General features: G+C 35.9%; 1 protein-coding gene across 1 annotated transcript in view; it reads left to right on the forward strand.

Moving 5' to 3' along the window:
- Positions 1 to 16,620: 16,620 nt before the first annotated feature.
- LOC100372577 (adenylate cyclase type 9-like) overlaps positions 16,621 to 20,284 on the forward strand; it is a 160,865-nt gene continuing 157,201 nt past the window's right edge. The window contains exon 1 of the mRNA XM_085498178.1: positions 16,621 to 18,202. Coding sequence (XP_085354304.1) covers positions 16,693 to 18,202 — 1,510 coding nt within the window. The 5' untranslated portion in view covers positions 16,621 to 16,692. The remainder of the gene's footprint in view (positions 18,203 to 20,284) is intronic.

The raw sequence follows: 20,284 nt of genomic DNA on the forward strand, positions 1-20,284 counted from the left end.
TACACCCTGTTTATAGTGACTATTCGAATAGAACGGTCCCTCTATTAATTTCTAATGGTTACATCTTGTTTATAGTGATTGATCAAATACAAGATTCCTTCTATTCATTTCTAATGGTTACACCCTGTTTATAGTGACTGGTCACATAGAAAAGTCCCTCCATTCATTTCTAATGGTTACATTCTTTTTATAGTGACTGGTCAAATAGAAAAGTCCCTCTATTCACTTCTAATGGTTACGCCCTGTTTATAATGACTGGTCAAATAGAAGAGTCCATCTATTCATTTTTAATGGTTACACCCTGTTTATAGTGACTGGTCAAATAGAAAAGTCCCTCCATTCATTTCTAATGGTTACATCCTTTTTATAGTGACTGGTCAAATAGAAAAGTCCCTCTATTCACTTCTAATGTTTACGCCCTGTTTATAATGACTGGTCAAATAGAAGAGTCCATCTATTCATTCCTAATGGTTACGCCCTGTTTATAATGACTGGTCAAACAGAAGAGTCCCTCTATTTATTTCTAATGGATACACCCCGTTTATAGTGACTGGTCAAATAGAATAGTTCCTCTATTCATTTCTAATGGTTACACCCTGTTTATAGTGACTGGTCAAATTGAAAAGTCCCTCGATTCATTTCTAATGGTTACACCCTGTTTATAATGACCGGTCAAATAGAAGAGTTCCTCTATTCATTTCTAATGGTTACACTCTGTTTATAGTGACTAGTCAAATAGAAGAGTTCTTCTATTCATTTCTAATGGTTACACCCTGTTTATAGTGACTAGTCGAATAGAAGAGTCCCTCTATTCATTTCTAATGGTTACACCCTGTTTATAGTGACTAGTCAAATAGAAGAGTTCCTCCATTCATTTCTAATGGTTACACCCTGTTTATAGTGACTGGTCAAATTGAAAAGTCCCTCGATTCATTTCTAATGGTTACACCCTGTTTATAATGACTGGTCAAATAGAAGAGTCCCTGTTTATAGTGACTGGTCAAATAGAAGAGTCCCTCTATTCATTTCTAATGGTTACACCCTGCTTATAGTGACTGGTCAAATAGAAGAGTCCCTTTATTCATTTCAAATGGTTACACCCTGTTTATAATGAGTAGTCAAATAGAAGAGTCCCTCTATTCATTTCTAATGGTTACACCCTGTTTATAGTGACTAGTCGAATAGAAGAGTCCCTCTATTCATTTCTAATGGTTACTCCCTGTTTATAGTGACTGGTCAAATAGAAAAGTCCCTCCATTCATTCATTTCTAATGGTTACATCCTGTTTATAGTGATTGATCAAATAGAAGAGTCCCTCCATTCATTTCTAATGGTTACACCCTGTTTATAGAGACTGATCAAATAGAAGAGTCTCTCTATTCATTTATAATGGTTACACCCTGTTTATAGTGACTAGTCGAATAGAAGAGTCCCTCTATTAATTTCTTATGGTTACACCATGTTAATAGTGACTAGTCAAATAGAAGAGCCCCTTTATTCATTTCTAATGGTTAAATCCTGTTTATAGTGACTCGTCAAATAGACACGCCCCTTTATTCATTTCTAATGGTAACACCCTGTTTATAGTGACTGGTTAAATAGAAGAGTCCCTCTATTCATTTCTAATGGTTACACCCGGCATATTGTGAATGGTGAAATAGAAGAGTCCCTCTATTTATTTCTAATGGTTACACCCTGTTTATAGTGACTGGTCAAATAGAAGAGTCTCTTCATTCATTTCTAATGGTTACTGTCTGCTTATAGTGACTAATCAAATAGAAGAGTCCCTCTATTCATTTCTAATGGTTACACCCTGTATATAGTGACTGGTCAAGTAGAAGAGTCCCACTATTCATTTCTAATGGTTACACCCTGTTTATAGTGACTGGTCAAATAGAAGAGTCCCTCTATTCATTTCTAATGGTTACACCCTGTTTATAGTGACTGGTCAAATAGAAAAGTCCCTCTATTCACTTCTAATGGTTACGCCCTGTTTATAATGACTGGTCAAATAGAAGAGTCCATCTATTCATTCCTAATGGTTACACCTTTTTTATAGTGACTGATCATATAGAAATGTCCCTCTATTCATTTCTAATGGTTACACACTGTTTATAGTGACTGGTCAAATAGAAGTGTCCCTCTATTCATTTCTAATGATTACACCCTGTTTATAGTGACTAGTCGAATTGAAGAGTCCCTCTATTCATTTCTAATAGTTACGCCCTGTTTATATCGACTGATCAAATAGAAGATTCCCTTTATGCATTTCTAATGGTTACACCCTGCTTATAATGACTGGTCAAATAGAAGAGTCCGTCTATTCATTTCTAATGGTTACACCCTGTTTCTAATGGTTACACCCTGTTTAGAGTGACTGGTCAAATAGAAGAGTCCCTCTATTCATTTCTAATGGCTACACCCTGTTTATAGTGACTAGTCAAATAGAAGAGTCCCTCTATTCATTTCTAATTGTTACATACTCTTTATAGTGACTGGTCAAATAGAAGAGTCCCTCTATTCATTTCTAATGGTTACACCCTGTTTATAGTGACTGGTCAAATAGAAGAGTCCCTCTATTCATTTCTAATGGTTACACCATGTTTATAGTGACTAGTCAAATAGAAGAGTCCCTCTATTCATTTCTAATGGTTACACCCTGTTTATAGTGACTAGTTAAATAGAAGAGTCCCTCTATCCATTTCTAATGGTTACATCCTGTTTATAGTGACTGGTCAAATAGAAGAGTGCCTCTATTCATTCCTAATGGTTACACGCTGTTTATAGTGACTCGTCAAATAGAAGAGTCCCTCTTTTCATTTCTAATGGTTACACCCTGTTTATAGCGACTCGTCAAATAGAAGAGCCCCTTTATTCATTTCTAATGGTTACACCCTGTTTATAGTGACTTGTCAAATAGAAGAGTCCCTCTATTCATTTCTAATGGTTACACCCTGTTTATAGTGACTAGACGAATAGAAGAGTCCCTCTATTCATTTCTAATGGTTACTTCCTGTTTATAGTGATTGATCAAATAGAAGATTCCTTCTATTCGTTTCTAATGGTTACACCCTGTTTATAATGACTGGTCAAATAGAAGAGTCCATCTATTCATTTCTAATGGTTACACCCTGTTTATAGTGACTGGTCAAATAGAAAAGTTCCTCCATTCATTTCTAATGGTTACATTCTGTTTATAGTGACTGGTCAAATAGAAAAGTCCCTCTATTCACTTCTAATGGTTACGCCCTGTTTATAATGACTGGTCAAATAGAAGAGTCCATCTATTCATTCCTAATGGTTACGCCCTGTTTATAATGACTGGTCAAATAGAAGAGTCCCTCTATTTATTTCTAATGGATACACCCTGTTTATAGTGACTGGTCAAATAGAAGTGTCCCTCTATTCATGTCTAACGGTTACACCCTATTTATAGTGACTGGTCAAATAGAACAGTCCCTCTATTTATTTCTAATGGTTACACCATGTTTATAGTGACTGGTCAAATAGAAGAGTCCCTCTTTTCATTTCTAATGGTTACACCCTGCTTATAGTGACTGGTCAAATAGAAGAGTCCCTTTAATCATTTCTAATGGTTACATCCTGTTTATAGTGACTGGTCAAATAGAAGAGTCCCTCTATTCATTCCTAATGGTTGCACGCTGTTTATAGTGACTCGTCAAATAGAAGAGTCCCTCTATTCATTTCTAATGGTTACACCCTGTTTATAGTGACTAGTCAAATAGAAGAGTCCCTCTATTCATTTCTAATGGTTACATCCTGTTTATAGTGACTGGTCAAATAGAAATGTCCCTCTATTCATTTCTAATGGTTACACACTGTTTATAGTGACTGGTCAAATAGAAGAGTCCCTCTATTCATTTCTAATGATTACACCCTGTTTATAGTGACTAGTCGAATAGAAGAGTCCCTCTATTCATTTCTAATAGTTACGCCCTGTTTATATCGACTGATCAAATAGAAGATTCCCTTAATGCATTTCTAATGGTTACACCCTGCTTATAGTGACTGGTCAAATAGAAGAGTCCGTCTATTCATTTCTAATGGTTACACCCTGTTTATAATTGCTAGTCAAATAGAAGAGTTCTTCAATTCATTTCTAATGGCCATACCCTGTTTATATCGACTGATCAAATAGAAGAGTCCCTTTATGCATTTCCAATGGTTACACACTGCTTATAGTGACTGGTCAAATAGAAGAGTCTCTCTATTCATTTCTAATGGTTACATTCTGTTTTTAGTGACTGGTCAAATAGAAGAGTCTCTTTATTCATTTCTAATGGTTACTGTCTGCTTATAGTGACTAATCAAATAGAAGAGTCCCTCTATTCATTTCTAATGGTTACACCCTGTATATAGTGACTGGTCAAGTAGAAGAGTTCCACTATTCATTTCTAATGGTTACACCCTGTTTATAGTGACTGGTCAAATAGAAGTGTCCCTCTATTCATTTCTAATGGTTACACCTATTTTATAGTGACTGGTCATATAGAAATGTCCCTCTATTCATTTCTAATGGTTACACACTGTTTATAGTGACTGGTCAAATAGAAGAGTCCCTCTATTCATTTCTAATGATTACACCCTGTTTATAGTGACTATTCGAATAGAAGAGTCCCTCTATTCATTTCTAATAGTTACGCCCTGTTTATATCGACTGATCAAATAGAAGATTCCCTCTATTCATTTCTAATGATTACACCCTGATTATAGTGACTGGTCAAATAGAAGAGTCCGTCTATTCATTTCTAATAGTTACGCCCTGTTTATATCGACTGATCAAATAGAACAGTCCCTTTATGCATTTCCAATGGTTACACACTGCTTATAGTGACTGGTCAAATAGAAGAGTCTCTCTAATTTTATAATGGTTACATTCTGTTTTTAGTGACTGATCAAATAGAAGAGTCTCTCTATTCATTTATAATGGTTACACCCTGTTTATAGTGACTAGTCGAATAGAAGAGTCCCTCTATTAATTTCTTATGGTTACACCATGTTAATAGTGACTAGTCAAATAGAAGAGCCCCTTTATTCATTTCTAATGGTTAAATCCTGTTTATAGTGACTCGTCAAATAGACACGCCCCTTTATTCATTTCTAATGGTAACACCCTGTTTATAGTGACTGGTTAAATAGAAGAGTCCCTCTATTCATTTCTAATGGTTACACCCTGCATATTGTGAATGGTGAAACAGAAGAGTCCCTCTATTTATTTCTAATGGTTACACCCTGTTTATAGTGACTGGTCAAATAGACGAGTCCCTGTTTATAGTGACTGGTCAAATAGAAGAGTCCCTCTATTTCTAATGGTTACACCCTATTTATAGTGACTGGTCAAATAGAAGAGTCTCTCTATTCATTTCTAATGGTTACACCCTGTTTATAGTGACTGGTCAAATAGAACAGTCCCTCTATTCATTTCTAATGATTACACCCTGATTATAGTGACTGGTCAAATAGAAGAGTCCGTCTATTCATTTCTAATGGTTACACCCTGTTTATAATGGCTAGTCAAATAGAAGAGTTCTTCTATTCATTTCTAATGGCTATACCCTGTTTATATCGACTGATCAAATAGAACAGTCCCTTTATGCATTTCTAATGGTTACACACTGCTTATAGTGACTGGTCAAATAGAAGAGTCTCTCTAATTTTATAATGGTTACATTCTGTTTTTAGTGACAGGTCAAATAGAAGAGTCCCTCTATTAATTTCTAATGGTTACATCTTGTTTATAGTGATTGATCAAATACAAGATTCCTTCTATTCATTTCTAATGGTTACACCCTGTTTATAGTGACTGGTCACATAGAAAAGTCCCTCCATTCATTTCTAATGGTTACATCCTTTTTATAGTGACTGGTCAAATAGAAAAGTCCCTCTATTCACTTCTAATGGTTACGCCCTGTTTATAATGACTGGTCAAATAGAAGAGTCCATCTATTCATTTTTAATGGTTACACCCTGTTTATAGTGACTGGTCAAATAGAAAAGTCCCTCCATTCATTTCTAATGGTTACATCCTTTTTATAGTGACTAGTCAAATAGAAAAGTCCCTCTATTCACTTCTAATGTTTACGCTCTGTTTATAATGACTGGTCAAATAGAAGAGTCCATCTATTCATTCCTAATGGTTACGCCCTGTTTATAATGACTGGTCAAACAGAAGAGTCCCTCTATTTATTTCTAATGGTTACACCCTGTTTATAGTGACTAGTCAAATAGAAGAGTTCCTCTATTCATTTCTAATGGTTACACCCTGTTTATAGTGACTAGTCGAATAGAAGAGTCCCTCTATTCATTTCTAATGGTTACACCCTGTTTATAGTGACTAGTCAAATAGAAGAGTTCCTCCATTCATTTCTAATGGTTACACCCTGTTTATAGTGACTGGTCAAATTGAAAAGTCCCTCGATTCATTTCTAATGGTTACACACTGTTTATAATGACTGGTCAAATAGAAGACTCCCGGTTTATAGTGACTGGTCAAATAGAAGAGTCCCTCTATTCATTTCTAATGGTTACACCCTGCTTATAGTGACTGGTCAAATAGAAGAGTTCCTTTATTCATTTCAAATGGTTACACCCTGTTTATAATGACTAGTCAAATAGAAGAGTCCCTCTATTCATTTCTAATGGTTACACCCTATTTATAGTGACTAGTCGAATAGAAGAGTCCCTCTATTCATTTCTAATGGTTACTCCCTGTTTATAGTGACTGGTCAAATAGAAAAGTCCCTCCATTCATTCATTTCTAATGGTTACATCCTGTTTATAGTGATTGATCAAATAGAAGAGTCCCTCCATTCATTTCTAATGGTTACACCCTGTTTATAATTGCTAGTCAAATAGAAGAGTTCTTCTATTCATTTCTAATGGTTACTCCCTGTTTATAATTGCTAGTCAAATAGAAGAGTTCTTCTATTCATTTCTAATGGCCATACCCTGTTTATATCGACTGATCAAATAGAAGAGTCCCTTTATGCATTTCCAATGGTTACACACTGCTTATAGTGACTGGTCAAATAGAAGAGTCTCTCTATTCATTTATAATGGTTACATTCTGTTTTTAGTGACTGGTCAAATAGAAGAGTCTCTTTATTCATTTCTAATGGTTACTGTCTGCTTATAGTGACTGGTCAAGTAGAAGAGTCCCACTATTCATTTCTAATGGTTACACCCTGTATATAGTGACTGGTCAAGTAGAAGAGTCCCACTATTCATTTCTAATGGTTACACCCTGTTTATAGTGACTGGTCAAATAGAAGTGTCCCTCTATTCATTTCTAATGGTTACACCTATTTTATAGTGACTGGTCATATAGAAATGTCCCTCTATTCATTTCTAATGGTTACACACTGTTTATAGTGACTGGTCAAATAGAAGAGTCCCTCTATTCATTTCTAATGATTACACCCTGTTTATAGTGACTATTCGAATAGAAGAGTCCCTCTATTCATTTCTAATAGTTACGCCCTGTTTATATCGACTGATCAAATAGAAGATTCCCTCTATTCATTTCTAATGATTACACCCTGATTATAGTGACTTGTCGAATAGAAGAGTCCCTCTATTCATTTCTAATAGTTACGCCCTGTTTATATCGACTGATCAAATAGAAGATTCCCTTTATGCATTTCTAATGGTTACACCCTGCTTATAGTGACTGGTCAAATAGAAGAGTCCGTCTATTCATTTCTAATGGTTACACCCTGTTTATAATGGCTAGTCAAATAGAAGAGTTCTTCTATTCATTTCTAATGGCTATACCCTGTTTATATCGACTGATCAAATAGAAGAGTCCCTCCATTCATTTCTAATGGTTACACCCTGTTTATAGAGACTGATCAAATAGAAGAGTCTCTCTATTCATTTATAATGGTTACACCCTGTTTATAGTGACTAGTCGAATAGAAGAGTCCCTCTATTAATTTCTTATGGTTACACCATGTTAATAGTGACTAGTCAAATAGAAGAGCCCCTTTATTCATTTCTAATGGTTAAATCCTGTTTATAGTGACTCGTCAAATAGACACGCCCCTTTATTCATTTCTAATGGTAACACCCTGTTTATAGTGACTGGTTAAATAGAAGAGTCCCTCTATTCATTTCTAATGGTTACACCCGGCATATTGTGAATGGTGAAATAGAAGAGTCCCTCTATTTATTTCTAATGGTTACACCCTGTTTATAGTGACTGGTCAAATAGAAGAGTCTCTTTATTCATTTCTAATGGTTACTGTCTGCTTATAGTGACTAATCAAATAGAAGAGTCCCTCTATTCATTTCTAATGGTTACACCCTGTATATAGTGACTGGTCAAGTAGAAGAGTCCCACTATTCATTTCTAATGGTTACACCCTGTTTATAGTGACTGGTCAAATAGAAAAGTCCCTCTATTCATTTCTAATGGTTACACCCTGTTTATAGTGACTGGTCAAATAGAAAAGTCCCTCTATTCACTTCTAATGGTTACGCCCTGTTTATAATGACTGGTCAAATAGAAGAGTCCATCTATTCATTCCTAATGGTTACACCTTTTTTATAGTGACTGGTCATATAGAAATGTCCCTCTATTCATTTCTAATGGTTACACACTGTTTATAGTGACTGGTCAAATAGAAGTGTCCCTCTATTCATTTCTAATGATTACACCCTGTTTATAGTGACTAGTCGAATAGAAGAGTCCCTCTATTCATTTCTAATAGTTACGCCCTGTTTATATCGACTGATCAAATAGAAGATTCCCTTTATGCATTTCTAATGGTTACACCTTCTTATAGTGACTGGTCAAATAGAAGAGTCCGTCTATTCGTTTCTAATGGTTACGCCCTGTTTATAATGACTGGTCAAATAGAAGAGTCCATCTATTCATTCCTAATGGTTACGCCCTGTTTATAATGACTGATCAAATAGAAGAGTCCCTTTACGCATTTCTAATGGTTACACCCTGCTTATAGTGACTGGTCAAATAGAAGAGTCTCTCTATTCATTTATAATGGTTACATTTTGTTTTTAGTGACTGGTCAAATAGAAGAGTCTCTTTATTCATTTCTAATGGTTACTGTCTGCTTATAGTGACTAATCAAATAGAAGAGTCCCTCTATTCATTTCTAATGGTTACACCCTGTTTATAGTGACTGGTCAAATGGAAGTGTCCCTCTGTTCATTTCTAATGGTTACACCCTGTTTATAGTGATTGGTCAAATAGAAAAGTCCCTCTATTCACTTCTAATGGTTACGCCCTGTTTATAATGACTGGTCAAATAGAAGAGTCCATCTATTCATTCCTAATGGTTACACCTTTTTTATAGTGACTGGTCACATAGAAATGTCCCTCTATTCATTTCTAATGGTTACTGTCTGCTTATAGTGACTAATCAAATAGAAGAATCCCTCTATTCATTTCTAATGATTACACCCTGTTTATAGTGACTAGTCGAATAGAAGAGTCCCTCTATTCATTTATAATGGTCACTGTCTGCTTATAGTGACTAATCAAATAGAAGAGTCCCTCTATTCATTTCTAATGGTTACACCCTGTATATAGTGACTGGTCAAGTAGAAGAGTCCCTTTATGCATTTCCAATGGTTACACACTGCTTATAGTGACTGGTCAAATAGAAGAGTCTCTCTATTCATTTATAATGGTTACATTCTGTTTTTAGTGACAGGTCAAATAGAAGAGTCTCTTTATTCATTTCTAATGGTTACTGTCTGCTTATAGTGACTGATCAAATAGAAGAGTCCCTCTATTCATTCCTAATGGTTACACCTTTTTTATAGTGACTGGTCATATAGAAATGTCCCTCTATTCATTTCTAATGGTTACACACTGTTTATAGTGAGTGGTCAAATAGAAGAGTCCCTTTATTCATTTCTAATGATTACACCCTGTTTATAGTGACTATTCGAATAGAAGAGTCCCTCTATTCATTTCTAATAGTTACGCCCTGTTTATATCGACTGATCAAATAGAAGATTCCCTCTATTCATTTCTAATGATTACACCCTGATTATAGTGACTTGTCGAATAGAAGAGTCCCTCTATTCATTTCTAATAGTTACTCCCTGTTTATATCGACTGATCAAATAGAAGATTCCCTTTATGCATTTCTAATGGTTACACCCTGCTTATAGTGACTGGTCAAATAGAAGAGTCCGTCTATTCATTTCTAATGGTTACACCCTGTTTATAATGGCTAGTCAAATAGAAGAGTTCTTCTATTCATTTCTAATGGCTATACCCTGTTTATATCGACTGATCAAATAGAACAGTCCCTTTATGCATTTCTAATGGTTACACACTGCTTATAGTGACTGGTCAAAGAGAAGAGTCTCTCTAATTTTATAATGGTTACATTCTGTTTTTAGTGACAGGTCAAATAGAAGAGTCCCTCTATTCATTTCTAATTGTTACACCCTGTTTATAGTGACTTGTCGAATAGAAGAGTCCCTCTATTAATTTCTAATGGTTACATCTTGTTTATAGTGATTGATCAAATACAAGATTCCTTCTATTCATTTCTAATGGTTACACCCTGTTTATAGTGACTGGTCACATAGAAAAGTCCCTCCATTCATTTCTAATGGTTACATCCTTTTTATAGTGACTGGTCAAATAGAAAAGTCCCTCTATTCACTTCTAATGGTTACGCCCTGTTTATAATGACTGGTCAAATAGAAGAGTCCATCTATTCATTTTTAATGGTTACACCCTGTTTATAGTGACTGGTCAAATAGAAAAGTCCCTCCATTCATTTCTAATGGTTACATCCTTTTTATAGTGACTGGTCAAATAGAAGAGTTCCTCTATTCATTTCTAATGGTTACACCCTGCTTATAGTGACTAGTCAAATAGAAGAGTCCCTCTATTCATTTCTAATGGTTACACCCTGTTTATAGTGACTAGTCGAATAGAAGAGTCCCTCTATTCATTTCTAATGGTTACTCCCTGTTTATAGTGACTGGTCAAATAGAAAAAATCCCTCCATTTATTCATTTCTAATGGTTACATCCTGTTTATAGTGATTGATCAAATAGAAGATTCCCTCTATTCATTTCTAATGGTTACACACTGTTTATTGTGGTTACGCCCTGTTTATAATGACTGGTCAAATAGAAGAGTCCCTACATTCATTTCTAATGGTTACACCCTGTTTATAGAGACTGATCAAATAGAAGATTCCCTCTATTCATTTCTAATGGTTACACCCTGTTTATAGTGGTTACGCCCTGTTTATAATGACTGGTCAAATAGAAGAATCCCTCTATTCATTTCTAATGGTTACACCCTGTTTATAGTAACTGGTCAAATAGAAGAGTCCCTCTATTCATTTCTAATGGTTACTCCCTGTTCATAGTGACTGGTCAAATAGAAGAGTCTCTCTATTCATTTCTCATGGTTACACAATGCTTATAGTGACTGGTCAAATAGAAGAGTCCCTCTATTCATTTCTAAAGGTTACACCCTGTTTATAGTGACTGGTCAAATAGAAGAGTCCCTCTATTCATTTCTAATGGTTACACCCTGTTTATAGTGACTAGTCGAATAGAAGAGTCCGTCTATTCATTTCTAAAGGTTACACCCTGTTTATAGTGACTGGTCAAATAGAAGAGTCCCTCTATTCATTTCTAAAGGTTACACCCTGTTTATAGTGACTGGTCAAATAGAAGAGTCCCTCTATTCATTTCTAATGGTTACACCCTGTTTATAGTGACTGGTCAAATAGAAGAGTCCGTCTATTCATTTCTAATGGTTACACCCTGTTTATAATGGCTAGTCAAATAGAAGAGTTCTTCTATTCATTTCTAATGGCTATACCTTGTTTATATCGACTGATCAAATAGAAGAGTCCCTTTATGCATTTCTCATGGTTACACCCTGCTTATAGTGACTGGTCAAATAGAAGAGTCTCTCTATTCATTTATAATGGTTACATTCTGTTTTTAGTGACTGGTCAAATAGAAGAGTCCCTCTATTCATTTCTAATGGTTACACCCTGTTTATATTGACCAGTGAAATAGAAGAGTCCCTCTATTCATTTCTAATGGTTACATCCTGTTTATAGTGATTGATCAAATAGAAGATTCCCTTTATGCATTTCTAATGGTTACACCCTGCTTATAGTGACTGGTCAAATAGAAGAGTCCCTCTATTCATTTCTAATGGTTACACCCTGTTTATAGTGACTAGTCGAATAGAAGAGTCCCTCTATTCATTTCTAATGGTTACTCCCTGTTTATAGTGACTGGTCAAATAGAAAAATTCCCTCCATTCATTCATTTCTAATGGTTACATCCTGTTTATAGTGATTGATCAAATAGAAGATTCCCTCTATTCATTTCTAATGGTTACACCCTGTTTATAGTGGTTACGCCCTGTTTATAATGACTGATCAAATAGAAGAATCCCTCTATTCATTCCTAATGGTTACGCCCTGTTTATAGTGACTAGTCAAATAGATGAGTCCCTGTATCCATTTTTGATGCTTACACCCTGTTTATAGTGACTGATCGAATAGAAGAGTCCTTCTATTCATTTCTAATGCTTACACTCTGTTTATAGTGACTGGTCAAATAGAAAAGTTCCTCTATTCATTTCTAATGGTTACACCCTGTTTATAGTGACTGGTAAAGTAAGCTGATTACATTACTATAAGTGATGTTGAGTATTGGGTCACATGGATGACCCCTAAATGCACAGCTTGTGCTAATTTTGGCTGAATATTTATATTGTACATGTGTTTTCATTATTCTAGTATTAACAGTCTCCAACAAAAATAGAACATTTATCAGTAGTTTTTTCTGTCGATTTTTATTTTACATTTTGTACATTAACAATTACAGCCTGAGTGTGTTATAAATTAAACCCATGATGCATTCCAGGGAGAACTTAACTCGCTTTGCATCAAAATTTGATAAAATAATATGTGTCATGATAATTAGTTTATAGCTTCAACTGTTTAGGAATGTTCCCGCAGGCATATTTATAAATAATTGGCCTCATTTCTTTCCTGGTGATTGGTAAACTGTCTGCAAATGTTAAAGTAATGATAGTATTCATATTGCGTGCTGATAATATAATAATTGGTTCTATGCAGTCCCTATTCCAAGTATCAAACTGAGATTAACTGTGCCACATACCTGCATCTCTGGTAGTACTATTGTACAATATATCTGCAGTTTTCCCGCTTATACTGACAACTGGTACTCCCTATACGTATTATGTATATAATAGATGTCACACTGGGCTGATTCTATATGCATTCACTGATTCTATATGCATTGTCAGGTTTCATTTTATTCCCGAAAAACCTTTGTTCACAGAAACCGCCTTCCCATAGTATCGTAACACGTTTTGTTCATAAAACACGCATATAGCCCCCCTACCACCTCCAGAATGTATTTTAGAGGTACAGTCCTCTCCCAGTTTATCTTAATAATGTTTGTTGAAATGAAACACCCTTCCTCATTTGTTTTCACTTCATTCATTCATTCATTCATTCATTCATTCATTTATTCATTCATTCATTCATTCCAAAGCCTGATAGTTGTATTTATTTATAATAGTAAACCATATGACACGTGACTGGTGAATAGTAAACCATATGACACGTGACTGGTGAATCGTAAACCATATGACACGTGACTGGTGAATAGTAAACCTTATGACACGTGACTGGTGAATCGTAAACCATATGACACGTGACTGGTGAATAGTAAACCATATGACACGTGACTGGTGAATAAGAAACCATATGACACGTGACTGGTTAATAGTAAACCATATGACACGTGACTGGTAAATAGTAAACCATAAGACACGTGACTGGTGAATAGTAAACCATATGACACGTGACTGGTGAATAGTAAACCTTATGACACGTGACTGGTGAATCGTAAACCATATGACACGTGACTGGTGAATTGTAAACCTTATGACACGTGACTGGTGAATCATAAATCATATGACACGTGACTGGTGAATAGTAAACCATATGACACGTGACTGGTGAATAGTAAATCATATGACACGTGACTGGTGAATCGTAAACCTTATGACACGTGACTGGTGAATCGTAAACCTTATGACACGTGACTGGTGAATCGTAAACCATATGACACGTGACTGGTGAATAGTGAACAATATGACACGTGACTGGTGAATCCTAAAATTTATGACACGTGACTGGTGAATAGTAAACCATATGACACGTGACTGGTGAATAGTAAACCTTATGACACGTGACTGGTGAATCGTAAACCATATGACACGTGACTGGTGAATAGTAAACCTTATGACACGTGACTGGTGAATCGTAAACCTTATGACACGTAAACCATATGAAACAAGCAAGGGCACTCTTTCTAATCTAAAACAGTGTGTGGAGTGTTTTATTCACCGTCGATAATATGCACAAAATTACATTTTAGCAGCGTTTTCCAAAGACTACAATGAAAGCGCATTTATTCGTTAAACTCCAGTAAAAATAGTGTAAATTTTGTGATATCAACAAGTACCTCTTAAGGATGTAGTAGAGGTTCTTTTTCTTTGAAAATATCAAATTTACTTGTTTTCCATATTCTCTTATACGAATATATGAAGCATGCATTTCACTCGAAAAAAAAAATTGTAGAGATGGTTTAGGAGGGTAATACATTTTGAGTAAATCTGAGATACAGTGTGTTTTATATTTTTTGTGATTTTTCACGCTTAAGTAAACATCGGTATTTGGGGTTAGTCTAGAAAGTTGATATCGACTCCCAGCTGCTCCACGATGGTGATTTTTGGCATCGGTAACTTAATATCAGTTTCTACTCCTCATGTCAAAATAAAAAGTTTGAGATTTGGGACATATCCTTTCTATAGGAAACAATGATAAAACAATCTAAAACAGACAAAACATGTTATTTTCATTCCTTTTGTATGTATCATCTTATGGTATCCGCATATTTTTATTTCCCTTTTCATCAAATATTTGTAATTTTGAGTAGCGTTCATCTTTCAAAAATATATTAAATTGAGTATGTGTGTGGATGCCAGCAGAAACAAGAGTGTCAGACCCAAACACACTAATACTGAAGTCATTTAAAGCAACAATAGGCATTGTTGACTCCTATTATACTGACCAGTTAAAGTTAGTGTTGATAATCTTTATTTTATGGCTTTGTATTGTCTACGTTTATTAGGTTGACGGGGAAATTTACTACTACTCGTAAATTTCAACAATAGTATTTGTCAGGCTGGTCGTAACAAACCCGCTCTTGAAAAAAAAAAACACCAGCAGGGACATTTGTACAAGGCGGTTGTATTTTGAGGTTGGCATGACTACCAACTTTGGCGGTATTTGAAGTCATTTTGGTGTGACAAATATGTCTATATTGTTCGCAACCACAGCTATAAATAGGTGCGTGTTCTCGCAATGAACTTGTTGGTGACCAGGGAATGGCTTGGTATTGGTATAAATTGGTATAAAGTGCGAATTAAAGTTACTTGAGGTTCAAAACTGTATTTTTTTACGCAGCACCGATCAAATGGATTAATTGGTCTATTCCATTATTATTAAAGGGGTGCCATATCAGGTAAGCCTAATCTCACAGCAAATTTACTAGATTAAAGTAAGAATAAAAAACAAAAAGACAGATTCCTAGTGTCAATAACGTGAACAATGAAGACCATGATACCCTAGTAAATACGGATAACTGTGAAAAATTACACTGTCAATATATTCATATTTTTAATACGTGAAAGCTTCACCCCAAAGTTTGCCAATATTGTGAACATGCAATGACATGCAAATTAATATTATTAAAAATATTCCAGCTAAATATTGTGAATGTTTTTTTACTGCGCCGTATTAACTAAACAAGTTTATATGTAATAAAACGAACGAGGCTGCATACCTGGGGAAATCCCACAATATTATTCAGAAAAAAAATCCTGGTACGAGGCTACGGGAGCAGGGTCGTTCTGCTGTCAGTTCTATTGCTCACAACCCCACCGAATGCTATGTTACGACAACAAATCGCGGCGATTGTTTGAATATTTTTTCTGACATTCTGCATAGTAACAGAAATATGGTATAAATTGTTTTTGAAGTATGCTATCGATGTTCATTAATATTAACAACAAGAATAGGAAGTTGCCCCTCGACTGATTATTTGATGTGGCATTCCGATTGGACGTCGCCATTATTTGTCGCAGCCCTACTATTACAATGCACTAGCTGAAATAACTTCACTGAGGGGTTGGAGATGCACAGCTTTATTGAACGCCTCCGAGTAATTGTCGAACAAACCCACTCTGCAGAAGATCGAAATTATCTTGAGGCATGCTAGGACACACTGGGTTTCCGACGGCAATTCATAAGGTAGTATTTTGGAAGAGCACCGTATAGAAGATCGAGGATCGGTCGTACTACTCTTGGACCCGTACGACAGTCTACTCTCGCTGTACAAACAGACAGTGCTGAACATAGAGAACTAAAAGTAACAGTCAGATTGCTCACCCATGGGATATGGCACTACTGTTTAGCCCACAACATCCTTGATCTGCTTCTGGACTCTGTGAAGTCTGGCTCGACTGACACATTTTAGTGTTTGTATCGAAGTGCGATCGTTCTGTGTACTAAATATTAGTTGTGTCGACGTTGTTATCGCTAAAACATGGCGGCGACGGAGGTAACTTTTCATCGCGGCAGTTCCGTGGATGAGAATTCCGTGCAGGTCAGTATACGACAAGGTGATTCCACATCCAGTCAAGAGGATTCTGATGGAAAACCACCACCTTCGGGACGGCTACCCCGTCTTTTCGAGCGATCGTCAGGGAGTTGGATGAACCCTCGATTCGATTCGACGATCTTGGAAAAGCAGTTAGTAAGAAGTTACTTTCCCCAAAACAAACGCCGATTCCAATATGCGCTGCTTTATATCATCGTATCCTGTGTGGCGTGGAGTATATTTTTCGCGGTTTTGATGAGAGATCATTGGTTAGCATTCGTAATTGGTAGCGTAGCCGTGCTTATATTCTGCATATCGTTGCTGTTTTTTACGTGTTCTAGGTTTTACACATGCCACACTATGTTGGTAACATCGTTGGTTTTATCTATAGTACTGTGCACGCTAACACTTGCTACAGTTGCTTATTACGACTACCCCAAATCTCCGGTTAGTAATGTTGGCATGTTTGCAATTTGTGTGGAAATTTTGCTGATGATGTATACCGTCATTCCTATGCCTCTGTTGGTTGCTGTAGTGTTAGGTGCTTTGTATTCAATTCTGTATGAAGTATTATACTACATCAATAGAAGGGCGATGCCAAATTATGAGTTTGAAAACCAGCAAGAAATCATCATGGCTGTCTGCAAAATTTTCCTCCATATCTGCATTCATCTAATGGGGCTCTCAATATTCTTCATGTCTCAAGTTAGAAAACACAGCACATTTTGGAAGGTTGCTCAGTCCATTGTTGCTAGGCGTGAACTGGAAGTTGAAAAGCATATCAAAGAGAAGATGATTCACTCTGTGATGCCTAGACTGTTAGCTGATGAACTCATGCAATCTACTGGAGAAGAGGACCAGGACAGTAAAAAAAGAAGATCTCTGCATGGATCAAGTCCCAAAAAGAAGAAATCACAAGGCATATTTCGACCTTTCTATATGAATCGAATGGACAATGTTAGTATTCTATACGCTGACATAGTAGGATTTACTAAGATGAGCTCTAACAAGACAGCCGAGCAGTTAGTAGGCCTCTTGAATGATTTATTTGGTCGCTTTGACATTCTTGCTGAGAAAAATGGTTGTGAGAAAATAAGCACATTGGGTGATTGTTATTACTGTGTGTCTGGGTGCCCAGAACCACGACCAGATCATGCAATATGCTGCGTGGAGATGGGCCTCCAAATGATCAGTACCATTAAAGAATTCTGTCAAGACACCAACGAAAATGTCAACATGCGAGTGGGAGTACATACCGGCACTGTACTATGTGGAATTATTGGTACCCGTAGATTCAAATTTGATGTCTGGTCTAATGATGTTACCCTTGCAAACATGATGGAAGCCGCTGGTCTGCCTGGAAAAGTCCATGTATCTGCTGCCACTGCTAAGTTTTTTAATGATGCGTACAACTTAGAAGAAGGGAAAGGAGACAGCAGACACTCTTCCCTCATAGGTAGGTAGACAATTATTATATTGCTAATGGGAAATATGATTGCCTTCTTTCTCCATCCTGTATAGTAGAAATTATATTTATTATGGGTGTAATTTAATAAAATTAAGGGCAATGTTTTGATGATTGAAAGGGTAGTGCACTCTAATTATTTGTGATATTAATGATGTAATCAAATGTCATTCTATGTCCAATATAGTCAGTATTGTAATCATATTAAGTAGCACTGTGTCTCTCGTTTTCTATTGTATTTTCAAATCCAGGCTTGTACTTGATGGTGACAGGTCTGTATGTGCATCATTTAAATATTAATTGCCTGATCTCGTAGAGTTGGGCGTGGCATCTGTGGTGAAAAATAAAAAAAAGAAACATAATATGCATCCAATAATACTGCGAAACAAAACCCTACAGATAAAAGTTAAATCTAATATTTGTCAAAAAAACTTCCATCATATAAAATAAATATTAAACTATGATCAAATGATCTGAACAATTCTTGTTTAATAAATGGAATTTTTGGATCAAACCGACCGTTAAGCTTATTCTTATATTACTATATTAATATTGATACAAATGAGCCTATATAAGATAGTGATTAGAGCAGCAATGGTCTACACGTATAAGATAGTGATTAGAGCAGCAATGGTCTACACGTATAAGATAGTGATTAGAGCAGCAATGGTCTACACATATAAGTAGCAATATGTATATATTATGTGCAAGTTTAATTGTTGTAATCACATCAGTTAAATTGTGATGTTTTTTTATTCATGAATTAAGTAGCTGCTGCTACAAAACTGTATTCTTCATTTTCTACCACTATTCATTGTATTCTTAAAATAGCTATAAATAACATATTGATGTCAGGGATACAGCATTTACATAAAGAACCTTCTGTTGTCTGTGGTGTGATGTCATGCTTTCAAATAGTGCTGAAAATCAGTAATCCATATTTTATTCTTTCAAACATTATCCTGTATATTAATGTACATTATGAGAAGCATATCACTAATACAAACAGAAAACATATTTAGAAAGGTTGCTAATTACATAATACATCAACTTAATATGTTAGCATCGCTAAACAACTTTACATCTCCTAAAAGAACACGCCCACACAATTTACATGCAGAAAACGTAATGGCTCTCAAGGAAATTGAATGCAATATCAGTTTGCATCTCTACATGTGTTGTCCCTAAAACTAGACTGCATCAACAGACTAGGATGCATTAACTTTCACGAATGCATCATTATAGTAGACTGCATAAACATGTGAGGTTGGACACTAGACTGCATCAACAGACTAGGCTACATTAACCTTCAAGTATGCATCATTATAGTAGACTGCATAAACATGTGAGGTTGGACACTAGACTGCATCAACAGACTAGGCTGCATTAACCTTCAAGAATGCATCATTATAGTAGACTGCATAAACATGTGAGGTTGAACACTAGACTGCATCAACAGACTAGGCTGCATTAACCTTCAAGCATGCATCATTATAGTAGACTGCATAAACATGTGAGGTTGCACACTAGACTGCATCAACAGACTAGGCTGCATTAACCTCCAAGAATGCATCATTATAGTAGACTGCATAAACATGTGAGGTTGCACACTAGACTGCATCAACAGACTAGGCTGCATTAACCTTCAAGAATGCATCATTATAGTAGACTGCATAAACATGTGAGGTTGCACACTAGACTGCATCAACAGACTAGGCTGCATTAACCTTCAAGAATGCATCATTATAGTAGACTGCATAAACATGTGAGATTTCACACTAGACTGCATCAACAGACTAGGCTGCATTAACCTTCAAGACTGCACCAATATAGTAGACTGCATAAACATGTGAGGTTGCACACTAGACTGTATCAACAGACTAGGCTGCATTAACCTTCAAGAATGCATCATTATAGTAGACTGCATAAACATGTGAGGTTGCACACTGGACTGCATCAACAGACTAGGCTGCATTAACCTTCAAGAATGCATCATTATAGTAGACTGCATAAACATGTGAGATTGCACACTAGACTGCATCAACAGACTAGGCTGCATTAACCTTCAAGAAT

This window comes from Saccoglossus kowalevskii, chromosome 4, assembly GCF_978046115.1.
Source record: "Saccoglossus kowalevskii chromosome 4, keSacKowa6.1, whole genome shotgun sequence".
NCBI lineage: Eukaryota > Metazoa > Hemichordata > Enteropneusta > Harrimaniidae > Saccoglossus > Saccoglossus kowalevskii.